Source organism: Echiichthys vipera (assembly GCF_963691815.1).
Source record: "Echiichthys vipera genome assembly, chromosome: 7".
Taxonomy (NCBI): Eukaryota; Metazoa; Chordata; class Actinopteri; order Perciformes; family Trachinidae; genus Echiichthys; species Echiichthys vipera.
The window spans coordinates 27,807,919-27,821,797 of NC_139832.1; the positions used below are offsets into that span (position 1 = coordinate 27,807,919).

General features: G+C 42.4%; 1 protein-coding gene across 1 annotated transcript in view; it reads right to left on the reverse strand.

Annotated features, from left to right (window-relative positions):
* The window catches only part of kiaa1549la (KIAA1549-like a), a gene marked incomplete at its 5' end in the record, with an annotated part of 127,969 nt that extends 117,621 nt beyond the window's left edge, over positions 1-10,348 (reverse strand). The window contains one exon of the mRNA XM_083916496.1: positions 10,102-10,348. Within this exon, the coding sequence (XP_083772622.1) occupies positions 10,102-10,348 (247 nt within the window). The remainder of the gene's footprint in view (positions 1-10,101) is intronic.
* Between the last annotated feature and the right edge of the window lie 3,531 nt (positions 10,349-13,879).

Sequence of the window (13,879 nt, forward strand, 5' to 3'; positions counted from 1 at the left end):
GCTGTCGTCCAGTTCAGCACCATGGACAGCCCCTTAGACAGCACCGTAGACAGCACCTTAGACAGCACCATGGACAGCACCTTAGACGGCACCTTAGACAGCACCGTGGACAGCACCTTAGACAGCACCGTGGACAGTTCCTTAGACAGCGCCGTAGACAGCACCGTAGACAGCCCCTTAGACATCGCCGTAGACAGCACCGTAGACAGCACCTTTGACAGTGCCGTAGACAGCACCGTAGACAGCACCTTTGACAGTGCCGTAGACAGCACCGTGGACAGCACCTTAGACAGCGGCGTAGACAGCACCGTAGACAGCACCTTAGACATCGCCGTAGACAGCACTGTGGATAGCACCTTAGACATCGCCGTAGACAGCACCGTAGACAGCCCCTTAGAAAGCACCGTAGACAGCACTTTGGACAGCGCCAAGCAGCGCCAACTTGCCATTGTGCCTTGTATGATAAAAAGGTGACAAGCTTGATTGATTGATTGATAACACAGGTTATGAGGTCAAGTTGACTGCAGGGATAAGGCTAGGTTAAAGCTGCAGTTGGCAGATTGAGTTGACTCAGTCAAATTTCAAATGTTTAAAATTCTGCCGCCCTTTCCCTACTACCACCGAGCTCATCCGCTCCCTCCCATCGAGTGCTCGTCAGTGCGAGTGCAGATTTCTGTGAATGGTCATTTAGCGTATGCTTAGCTTGAGGCGTGGGATATTGTAACATGCACGAGCGGGGAGGGGGGGGGGACAAACAACAGGCTCTAGGTGCACGTAGATCCGTGTTTCTTTTCTCTAAAACAGGATGATTTATGTTGTTCTATCAGAGCAGAGTGTCAGCTTCAGTGAATATGATCAAACAAGTGTTGCCGACTGGGACTTTAAGCTAACAGGACACTAACAGGTAAGTTAAGTCAAGATAGTACGTTCCGTAGCAAACACCAGCCAGGAGGTCTTATTTCTTAATGCTTTATGGATGATTTTTGTTAATAGAAATGGTTTAAATTGGAATCTGTCTATCACTTTATTATTGCCATAGTTGCTAAGCGCTTTATAAAAATCAATAGGACTGTGAGCTATTGCTTAAGTATACTATTCATATATGTTGATAAAATGTGTCGAGCCGACAGTTTTAACCAACCAACAAGGATGGGATATCTCAAACCTCTGCAAATAATTCCCAGACTCACACTCCTACTATATATCACTAGTAAGTGAGAAATTATATATATTTTTTGTGTGTGTAATTGGGGTAAATCGACCTGTTAAGGACTATCAATTACCCCCTTATTACACGCAATGCAGAGTTTCATTGGTCCACACACAGACTAATTAAAATGCAGCACCTTTCTTGCATTACACAGTCTGGAGGGATGCGCACAGATGTCTCTAGTTTCCTGCAAGAGCACATTGCTGTGAATTCCCTATAGACACACTGAGATGTACACTTTAAAAACCACATTGCATGTGACTAAACTGTCTCCTTATTGTGTACCGTGCGCACACGATTGAGCACTGAACATGAGGAGTGTTCTCACGTCAAAACGCTTTTGTACATCAAAGTGCTTCTCACATGAAAATAATTAACCTTCCTAAAAACACAACGGCTAGGAAACCTCTCACGGCCCCCACAGATTACAAAAATACAAAGTGTGGCTAATTGGGATTATAAAAATCTATTTATTCAAGAGAGCTTCTGCCTACCCGTATGATTTCTAACAGGGCCCTGCCATGCATAATGTATTTAATGTACAAGCTGGGGAGATATTTACTGTTGTGTGCACATTAAACCTCTCTCCCCCCCACGACTCTCTGACGTTTTTCTCAATATTCCTCACTCAATTATACACACACATATTCCAGAAATAGATAACTCCAGAGAGTAGCAGAAGGAGCTGTTAGTGTTTCATGCCATTATGTGTGTGTGATAGAGGGGAAAAGGCTGAGATGTAGAACAGCTCAGATATTGTCACAGATGTTTTGCCTGGTTACCTCGCTCACTATCGCAAAAACAGGCCCCAGAACCAAAGCAGAGTTGTGTCAATCGTATCATTTAAGTTCATCTTTCTTGTATAATAAAGCCGCTTCTCTGTGTTCTTGCCTGGCAACAGTGAGAGGAATGACAAATCTGCTAGTGGAGATGTTAAACATGTCAGCAGGCATCATCACACGGTCTACATGCAGTCTCTGGAGATGCAGATGCATCATAAACGACGAATACTGCAAAGATGATGGACAACACTTTGAGAAAATGGAGGCATTTGGGGAAAAAAACATGATAAGCAAGGGAGTGTTAATTCAAGTCTCCATTGCCTTCCTATGTCAGAATATTCTCATGTTTCAGCTTTAAATCTGTGTGGCATGTATAGCCAAACTTCAATCCGATTTCTTTTATCTTTCTTGTTGGTGTGAAAAGCTCCGGCAGTGCATAATCAGAGAGGCAGAGAGAAGTACAGAGCGGCGTGCAGCCGAGCGGAGCAATGCAAAACGAGCCACTGCTGCTTTAATGCTGAGAACATGTGCAGGGATGATGCAGTGCTCCTCCTCCCGCCTCTGGGACCACATGCAGGATCTTTGGCCTTGGATCAATTCCAGACAGAATCCTCTTCTTAGATGTACTGCTACACCTCTGATCAGGACAAAAAAAATGGGCCGCAAAGGACAGCTGAGGTCTGAGCATGAGCAGCTGGCATAAATTAAAGCGGCAATACGAAACTTTTATCCTTGAGGTATAAACAGTATCAATAGTGCTGTTTTGACTAGCTCTCATGAGTCGGTAAGAACTAGGGATGTCACGAGAACCAATACTTGAGATACCTTTCGATTCTAAAATAAAAAAACACTGACGAGGCTTATTGTTGGAGGCACTGTAAGTTTCGGTGCTGTGACTCTTCCTGAACTTTTAGGGGCAGTATAGAGTCTTCCAGTCATACTTCCATTGATGTAGGAGGAAGAAGTGGAACTCACATGGAAAACAAACCCCATGTGGAAGATGGCAACAACAATCGCTTCACCCCGACTCGTTGATAAGAAAGGCACCAAGAGTCATATTTGGAAGAACTTTCAGTGTGAGGCAGACGACCGTGGCGTTAGCATCAATCCGCTGAACCCATTATGCAAACAATGCTACTGCAGGAGGCAACACTTCCAATTCAGCGTTTACCGTAACAACAAGCAACGTTCAAAAACGCGACTGACACATTGACTCAAACAAAACTATAAAGACGGATCAGATATTTAACGTTATGTTAAACATGTAATGAAAAACTAAACAAGGAGGCAGTCACGAGGACAGCTACGGTCCAGCTGCTAATTCAAGGTGATGTTTGTTTTTTTTAGATTTTTTTTGGCAGTTTTTCAAGCCTTTTATTAGACAGAACAGACAGGAAATGGGTGAGAGAGAGAGGTGGAGACAGGCAGCAAAGGGCCGCAGGTCGGAGTCGAACCCGCAGCCTCTGTCCCCTTTACATGGGGCCACTGCTCTAACCACTGTTCCACCGGCCGCCCCAATTAAAGGTGGTTTTTGATTCATATATATTAACAAGATCCAAACGTTTTAATGAGTTAACGTTTTCTTTTTTTATCTGTCACACTGAAATACATGTTACATGATGTCTGGGATGGCTCGCAGGCACATCTGTTGCAATAATACCTTATGTAATGTAGCATACATGCTGTAGGTTTACGTTAGCCTGCCCCTCCTAGTAATGCAGCCTCAGCTAATCAGTTAGCACGCTTCTTTACATTTCCGTCGGTCTTATCAACCTACCACCACCATGTCTGTAAAAAGGACTGCATCTACTGTTATCAATTAGGTGTGCGTCCGTGCTTACTCTGTTCTGTTGAATGTATGAATCTTACGTCGTTGCACTACGACCAATGCTTGTACTGTGTTCTGTGATGTTATATTGTGTACGTCTATTATAGGAATGGCAATTTGCTAGTAAAGAAGTTTATGTTTAAGTAAATTGGATTTTTTGTTTTACCGTGGTATCGATTTGGCATCGAGAATTGTGTTATTTCACTGGAATGAATTTTTGGTATCGTGGCATCTCTAGTAGGAACTCCTGCCAGCACTGCCAGAGTGGCATTACACACGGCCATCACATCGCCTCAAAGCAACACCAGCATGCTTCAGTATAACCATAAAGACCTCTACACTCATCAGGCTGCTCGAATTTAAAGCAACTCAGCCAGACTTTTCTCAAAAGGAGAACGAGTTGGACAGGAAAGCACTGCAGTGTATCATTGTTTACTCTAGAGAGAACGTTTTTATCAGCCTAACATTGTTGGATGCCCTACGTCTGCCAGTTCGGGCTATAATCAGGCTGATATCAAGTACCCTGAATAAAATAAAATAAAAATAACACCTTAACAAAGCCCAGTAGTCTCCTAAACAACTGATCACAGTCATTTGTAGCAAACATTTTTTAAAACAAGACTATATTGCACTTCTGGGGACTATTTCATCACAAAAGAGGGCAGTGTATATTGGACTGACACTAAATAAACTACTGTGTACGTGTGTGTGTGTGTGTGTGTGTGTGTGTGTGTGTGTGTGTGTGTGTGTGTGTGTGTGTGTGTGTGTGTGTGTGTGTGTGTGTGTGTGTGTGTGTGTGTGTGTGTGTGTGAGGCTTAGACAACACTCACACCACTGCACTTTGGAATAAGTTGGTTGGTCTTTGATTTACCTTGTTGTTGAAAGTTGCTGTGCTAAGAAACTTGCTTTGCCTTTTCATGGAATTTGTTAATAAAAATACAGCTGTATCATAGACTGCCTTGAGTGAAACTTTTGGGTTGTTTGGGCTTTGGTTTCTTTAGTTATGTGACCAAGACCCTTTGCAAACATTTTAAAACCTCTTGGCCACTTTGAGTTCTACAGACATCAGCGACACACTTTAACTCACATTATTATACATTGAAAGCATGACTAAACCGACTTAGTTTGTGATAACTCCTTGGAACGCTCTATCAGTGCAATACATTTCTGATAGACACGGGCAAAACAAAGCACAAGAGAATGAACTGCATGACTGACCCAATGCAAGGTTCACTATTTTTATTTTTACTATGGTCCTCCAGCTATTTGTCCCATAACTTGCATTTCCCTCTTAGCTAGGTAGCTTAATGCTATCAAGCAGCAGTCAGATATTGGGTCAGTGAGCGGCGAGCTAGGATTTTTATGAATTTTTGGGGGGGCTTGCTTGCTAATGCTTTTATTTGATAGCAGATGTGGATATTGATATGAAATAGGGGAGAGAGAGAAGCGACGTGCAGCAAAGGGCCGCAGGTCAGACTCGAACCTGTGCCGCTGTGGCGCTCTACCAGGTGAGCTACTGGGCGTCCAGAATTCATGCAACCTCTTTGGACAAATTGAAACTACAAAATGTAACCCCTTGGAAAATCGGGTTTAAGGCTTTTTAATACTTTTTAAGGTCCTTAATTATTGCTCAGTTTTCAAGGCGCCGCGGACACCCTGTTGCATTATGACCTATGGATCATGAAGGTTGCCTTTACTAAAGTTGGCGTATCACTGTGCTTTATTTTCCAATGTTTGGTGACATAACCTTTTTGATCAATTTCAAGAGAAAGGCTGTGACACAAAATAAATTCAGAAGTAGTGAACCGTGGCTTCGGGAAACCTTTTAGATCAAATCTTGGAAATGTTATTTACTTCGGTGCTGAAGAGAACACAGTAGAGCGTGCTGTCATTCATTCAATTTGTCTGTTTCTAAACCGATGAACGAAGCAATCGTGTGTGAGCGGAAATCCTTATGAGGCCAAGTAGCTGACATAAAAAAAAAGCAGGTTGTAGCACAGCAAACGTTCTCATCTGTCAACTTTCATCAAAGTTTCCATCCCATCCGACAGTGCCCATGCATTAAACACGAGCTCGCTGCTTAGGTGCACCATGAGCCAAGTGGAATTCACCACGATTATGAGTTAAATACTAAAAAGTGACATATGTGCAGTAGGAGGACACACGTTAAAGGCATTCTCCTTTCACATTTAGTAAAGCGCCGCAAATATAAACATTTATAGATTTTATCCTTTAATCCAATGCAACCCCAGATTTGGTACGATTCATCGCAGCACAATTTAATTTCCAAATCAGATTTAACAGTGTAAAAGCTCTGCACATTCAGATTTCATCGTGCTCTCTTTGTGACTGTATGTAAATGGCGCAGCAGTATGCATAAAGCACATATCAATGTCAATGTTTACTTTGAGCTGAATTTGTATCGACTCTGCAATCCACCTCCGTAAGCCTCTCAATCTGATTACCCGCTCCTTTTCTCGCTTTCTTTCTCTCTTATAAAGGCAGACAACTGATTTTCTTCTGACTAGGCGCAAGAAACATATTTCTGGGTACAAACGCTAAACTTTGAATCACTTTCACAGAATGCAGTCTCTCAGAGCTGTGATCCTAAACCAGCTCCTCTGTTGTCAGAAACCCCAGAGAGGCAGGTCATACTGCACCTGATCAGCAAAATCAATCACTTTAATTGATGACAGAAGATAAATGATGATCAGCAAAGGATTTATTGGTGACGTTCACTCAACTCTTCACTGTTCTGTCGAGATTAGACTCTAGGGCTTGCCTGATTCCTCCATTTACTGCCAGTAAGAAGATGGTCCAAAATATAATCCAAATCCCATGACAATCACGAGGAGGGACAATAGTTATAGGCTTTCGCTTTTCCAAAACCTTAAACTGAGATTTACAGCACCTGTACCAGAGCAGTCTGTGCCAAAACATACCAAAGCTGTTCATCTATCCATTTCCAAGGGCTGTTATCAATGACGTACAACAAAATGCCTCTGGAAGCAATTAGAAGGACCAATCAGAGCAAGGAAAATCACAGCACTGAGTGACATATCAAAGTTGAGGCTTGAGCTGCCAATTTCAGCCGGCCCCATCCGCTATCTTAACTGTCTATTTTGCAAGGGCACTTTGGTTTAAAGAAACACAAACAAGAATGTTTTTTCTCCTATCCCAGAATGTGAACTTTTCTCATCGTCTCAGCACTGTGGAGATGGCCAGTGGTCTGGCAGTGCGAGACAATTCATAGAGAAACTCTGATGAAATGTAAACCACGAGTGGACAAATGGGTTTGGACATTTACTATTTTTTGATCAGATAATTCTTTAATTTTGCTCATTTTAAACTGCACTTGTATGTCTGCTTGTATTTAGACACTTTAAATACACTTTTGGGGTTTGTAGAGAAACGTGTTTAGAAAAATATTGTTTTGCTATCTGTACAGAAACTCAGGTATCGTATTGGCAACAGTATACTGCTTTTAACTATAACCAGCCTTGCTTGTTTTCCAGTCTCAGCGTTACTACAGACATCTTTTTATGTCATGAATGTTCTTAGATTTGAATATTGTCTTCAGCAACTATGGTAATTTAGATAAACAGAAAAGCTGTGAGAGGTGGTTCTGTTGTTATTCCCTTTTGTCACAGATTTATGTGAGGAAAGACAATTTACCATCTTGCCACTTGCTCTTGTTCATTTTAAACAAATCAGTTGCTGGCTGGCAGACGCCCAGTATTTTAATCTTCCTTTATTCTTCAGAGCCCTTTGGACACCTCTGATATATCTAAATTATGGCAAGAAATACTGTCATGCTGCTGGTTTAATTTGAAGTGTTTAAAGGGAGATGGTGAAAAGGGTGAAAAAGGGTCATGCACAAAAACGATGTGTAATTCTAAGGAAATGACAGCAGTAACCTCCGCGGTGAGTGACTCAGAGATGACCAGAAAGCCGGATGTTTGGCAGCTGGTTCAAACCCCACAGATCTACCAGTGCTTCAGAGACCGTTTTATCTCTACTGGTGTGTCATCTGACACTGATTATTAGGCAACAGACTCTAACCTGGCACTTACTCAGATGTTATTTCGATCCCTGACTGACAAACACAGACACACAGAGAAAAGTACTAGCTGCAGAGCTGTTCCCATGGTAACACGGTCCAATAGATCTCAGCTATTGACTGAGGATGAAGATCTCTGTAGACCTAGTAAAGAAAACACCTACACACACACACGGTCTATGTGTCGTCAGACACTAATTCTTTCACACACACATAAATCACAGCCTTAGCCTCAAAAAACATCCTTTTCTATTATAAATGGAGATGGAGAACAAAAATATGAGGTTTTCCTGAATTTAACCAGGTGGAGAAACAAAGTCAAATCTCGCCACACTATGGAAAAGCTTGCTCTTAAGTGGCACAGCAACATATTATAAAAAAAGATATGTTGTGTGTGTGAGTGGGCGATTTGCTTTGATTTAACTGGCGAGGCTGGGCAGATAAAACCTTTTTCCAAATCATTTGCTGATCTTCTCCATATTCTGTATCCCTTTCATTCTTAAATCCACGCATTTAATACAATTTATCATAAGGGCACGCTCTTTCTTTATTACCCTCAAATTACACTCTAAGTAGTGTTGGCATGTGTTAGTAGGAGGAGACAGGATTTCATTATTTTCCTATGTGAGAGTTAATAAGAAAGGTTACTGAGGTGGGTCTCAGGGAGGCTTCTTCTGACTTTCTTACTCAGTTTGCAAGTCAGCCAATCAGTCCCTCAAATAACTATCAAAATATAAAATACTAACAAGCCAAAAAGGCAGCCAGTCCATTCAACAATTTAATCAAACCTGAGATGTTAATGTAATACAGAAAAGGACCATTTGTTCTGCTGTTGCAATTTAGAGAAATGAGAGGGATGCTTTTGAAGGCTTATATGTACTGAGTATCCTGAGTGTCTAGGACAGATACATTCCTGTGTGGCATCAAATTATGTTTGCCTAAGCAGGTATTATTCCATCAGTGCATTTGTGGATTAGGCTATTTGTATTGAGACAGCTGTACAGACTTGTTATGTTGTTGTGTTGTTTTGGTTTTATTGGATCAATATGACTGACAAAAAGCTAAAAGATATTTGGAAAAACATCTGCATGCTGCACCCCGTCTCATACTGAAACCTTCCACAGTCGTCTGTAAAGTGTCCTGAGTATAACTCACTCATTATTCCTGGAAAGATATTTGACATTTAAGTTTGTCAAATGTCATCCTCAGTGCTGCCAGCACCAACATTGAAATTCCATTCACATCCAGTCTGGAGTGGCCAATATATCAAACCTGTGCAAATAATATAATATAATATAATATAATATAGTGACGCTTCAAGGTTGGTTGTGGTTGCAGTTAATGCAGCCAGAAATCTCAGCTAGGCTTAAAAAACGTGAAATATATCCTCTCAGATTATTACAATTAAATCATATACAATGATAGTAACATAATGTCAAAGTGGATTAAAAAATGAATTGCTTTTTGTTGTCACCATTATATTAAAAGTATGACAAAACATGTCTGTTTTACAGAAGTGCAGGCATACCTTATTATGTTTGAGATCTGTAGTCAAAGCAATATGACTGAAATGGATGTCATCTTTGCTGCTATTTTTATGTTTTCCTGGGATGGCTGTTAAGACACGGAGATCATAAATAATTCATCTGTACTGACTATGAAACGTCCCTTATGGAACATGTTCGAGGTTGAGGACCCCGGGGCTCAATGCTCCATGAATGAATAAAAAGTTTCCTTCTTGATCCAAAGCAGCGGCCGCGGTGAGCGCGCTGTGGCGGCACGGCGCAGCGCTGTGGTCCACCGTGCGCTCCGGCCGCTTGTTTGGGGACGTGACATCGGTTAAGGCCGGCGTGCTACTGCACTGTTTTTTAGTTTGATTAATAAAACACAGACGTATATAAAGTGCAGTGAGAACATCAATCCCCTCAGAGAACAGCCCCAGACCCATCAGAAGGACAGCCGTGGGCATGTTTCACAGCACAAACACAGCTGCTGTTTTAGTGGTTATCACTTCCATCGCCAAGTCTGATGAAATCCTCCGCGCACTGATCCTCTGGCTAATAAAGAACTGCATTAATAATTTGATAAAAATGAAAGCAGGGGACTGGAATTGAAGTCGGAACATTCAGCAGGACATGGTGTTGAGGGTCTGCCTATTCGTAGGACTATAAGGGAGGACCACTCGCAGGTTTCATAATGAACACGGCATCAAGTGTCTTACCGTCAGCGGCCAAGGAGCTCTGCAGCATCAGCATCAGCACCGCGCCGATGCTCACAATCCACCGGGCCAGCATCCCATCCGGCGCTCGCGTCCTCTTCCCGTTCCTCGGCGAACAGTTGGCCACCATCCCCGCATCCAAGGACCATGCCGTCGGAGGGAAAAGGAAAGGGTCTCCGTTATTATTTACCCTTTTAACCCCGGGGCCACTGCTGCCGCTGTCGGAGAGGAGCGCATGTTTTGGAGCCATTGGTCAACCAATTAATCCTGGATGGAAAACACCTAACGGCGCTGCTGTGGCGAAAGGCATCCGATCAACCTGCCCCCGGTGCGGACAAGCAGGGCTCCGCTCTCCATGAGCCTGCTGCAGGCAGTGGGGGTCGATGAGGGAACAAAGATGTTTTTTTTTCTCCTTTACGCGTCTGTTTTTGTGTTTCCACGCTCTGTGTGTGAAGTCTGATGTCCCTACTGCGACCGCAAAGCGCTCTATCTGTCTGCTGGCAGCTGCATCAACACACACAGGAAACGCTCTTATACTGCCTTCAAAATAAAAGCGTTACATTGGTCTGGAAGTGCATGGCAAGGAGTGGAGTTATTAAGTGTAATTCCGACGTAAAATCATCCTATGGTCTTTTTTGGCACTTACATACATCAAATAAGCCATCGAGACATTTTCGTTTAACAACTATTAACGAAAAAATCAGGTAGAGTCACTAACAGTCGGACGTGGCTAACAGTGATTAGGAGTCTCATAGTAAAGTCCATTAAAGTGGATTAGCAAAGTCAATCCAAAAGAAAGGAGCCCATTGGTGCTTTGTTTTCTGTGTAGGGACTCCAGGGTTTGCTGTTATTTTGAGCAGTATTATTGGTTAAAAAAGACGTTTTAATGCTTTCACCGTAATGCTACGTCCGGCTGTTAGCGACTCTACCGGAAAAAAAACGACCATAGGAGGATTTTGCAGTGGAACGACACTTTACGGGACCACTTAATCTCTGAACCCAGCAGCTATCTGTCTGAAGACATTTCAGCCTCTGGAGTTAAAATTTCGGGCTTTCCGCAGTAGCCAGCAGATATCCAGGCCAAGACTTCCTCTTCCAAGCAACAGTCATTGCGTACGGCCCAATGAGCAACTTGAGACAAGATAATGGAGTTGGAGTAGAGAGATAGGCCGACCATATGCATATGAATGTAGATAAATAGTAACAAAAAGCTAATGAAAACCTACATCTTTGCCAGACAATAGAAGATGGTTTCCTCGGTTGCATGACGTCCTGTCTACCTCTACCAAAGCCTGCACAAACAAGATCGGTCAATACTACTCAAACTACAAACAGAAAACAGACCACTTCCGCTCCCCAAATCTTGTCCTGTTGCTAAATATTCTACATCCTGATGGCGAATCTGCTTAAAGAGATTAGGGGCCACGTCACTGCTCATTTCACACTCTTTTTTAGTACAGGTAGCCCATTACCCGGCCTATAAAACAGTAGTATAGAGTCTTCTATGAGTCTGGGTATGGAGACACACTTCTTAAAATAAAGCTGTTACAAACTGGGGGCGTGGAGGTTGAAAGACATTGGAGTTTTCAAGGCAAAAGAAGAAAAGGAAAACTGTCAAGCTGCATCAAGAGAAATGTAGGATCCAGTATTATTGTAGGTTCACCCATACAGGGGAGTAAAAGTCAGAATATCTCATAGGTCATTTTCATTCTGACATGATACCCGTGGAGTAAGAGGTAGGGCAACATAATGGGCCCAAAATGGAAAAAAATGGCGGCTTTTGGAATGTGTCTAATTTTAAGTAGGCCCAAATGATGATCATGATCTAATCAGCACACCTGCCGATATATCGGTCGGCTGATATCCGGCTGTTAAGTCTGACGTAACACCCTTTCAAAATACGATTTCAGGGTCCAAACGCTCCGTTGAAACAAAATCGACAACAACGGCCGAACATGTGAACAATTACGATCACCTCTTTCATCAGTTAGACATCTTTTTCATCCATAAGAAAGAGGTCAAATTAAGAAACTCAATTCAATAGTCACTAAATTTCTTTGGAACAACAAGCGGCCAAGACTTAAGATGTCGACTGTTCAACAGAGAAGGTTGGACGGGGGGCTGGCGGTCCCAAATTTCAAGTTATACTTTTGGTCCTTTTGTCTGAGACCTCTGATTAATTGGATTAACCCAAAGGAGGTGGCCTCCTGGCATATTCTAGAGGAACAACTGGTCTCCCCTTGGAGACTCCAGGATGTTTTATTCACAAACATTTCTATCAAACAATGTCAGCTGAGGTTTGGTCCTCTTATCTCACACGTAATTCAGATTTGGCGTAACTCCCAGAAATCTTGTGGTATTCTCCGTCCTTGGCATCTTGAGTCCCTGATATTTAATAACAACCAAATTCTGATAGGACAGAGGCCTGTTACCTTTCCTCAATGGGAGAAAAAAGGCATTCACACCTTGGGGGATGTTTATAATGATACCGGTCTTCGCTCATTCCAGGATCTGAAAGACTATTATGACCTGCCAGGCTCATCTTTCTTTTTTTACCTTCAATTTAGGGCGGCACTCAGGACTTATGGAGTCCCATGGGGTCTGCCACTGGAGCATCACCCCTTTTACAAACTTATCACGAGCAGAGGAACTTCCAGGGGCTTTGTCTCTATCTTTTATACCTTTCTACTGAAGTCCTCTTACAAGGACTTGCTCTTAGACAAACAGTGGAGGGGTGACGTTCCAGAACTTAGATGTGATTTTGATTGGGACACGGTCTGGTCTGACATTTTGTTGACTTCACGTAATCCAAATCTCCAACAAATCCCCCTGAATTATGCTCATAGAACTTACCTGATCCCACGGCGACTGCACTTAATGGGTTTGGTGGCTGACTCTCGGTGCACCCTGTGTTCCCTTGGGGTTTCTGGTACATTTCTCCACATGTTCTGGCAATGCCCACCTGTTGCTAGTTTCTGGAACCATGTATCTTCTCACTTATCAGACATTTTTTCTTTGACAATTCCGGTGTCAATTTCTACCCTACTTCTGAATGATTTATCTCAGCTTTCCATACCTAGACAGCAGAAAAGACTTATTCTTGCTGGCCTTACTGCTGCTAAGAAATTAGTAGCTATGAGGTGGAAGCACCCCGATAAGCTGTCGATGAACAATTGGATTCTCACATTTCTTGACATTATTTACCTGGAGTTGTCCACTGCTCGTGTGACTGGAGTCAAGGAATCCAAGGCTGAGCTGTGGGTCTCAGTGGCAGGGAAGCTAAAGGAGTGGATCCCTACACCTATTTGCTAGTAGCTTTTGGTTCTGGGGGGGTACTATGTATGTTTTGTTTTGTTTTAATTATTCTTTTTTTTATTATTATTATTATTTTTTATTTTGTAATGTGGTTCTCTTAGCTCTCTTTCATTCATTCTTATGGCTGTCTTCTTGTTGCGTTTTTGTTATTGTATTGTACTGTCTTTTCTCAAGTCTGAAAATAAATAAAAATTTGGTCACAAAAAAAAAAAGAAAGAGGTCAAATTACAATTCCGTCGTTTTTTTTCAAAACTCAGATCTGTTCAAACAACAGGGAACATGGCACTGCTGCATTGTAGAAATATGAGGCTTGGACCGGCTTGGACCCAGAAATCATATTTTGAAACAATGTTACGTCACAAATTAGCCGGATTATTGGCCGATACTGGCCTATCCCAGACAAATCGGTATCGGCTTATGTGGTCCGATATACGCCGATATAAGAATTTATTTTTTAAAGAACATT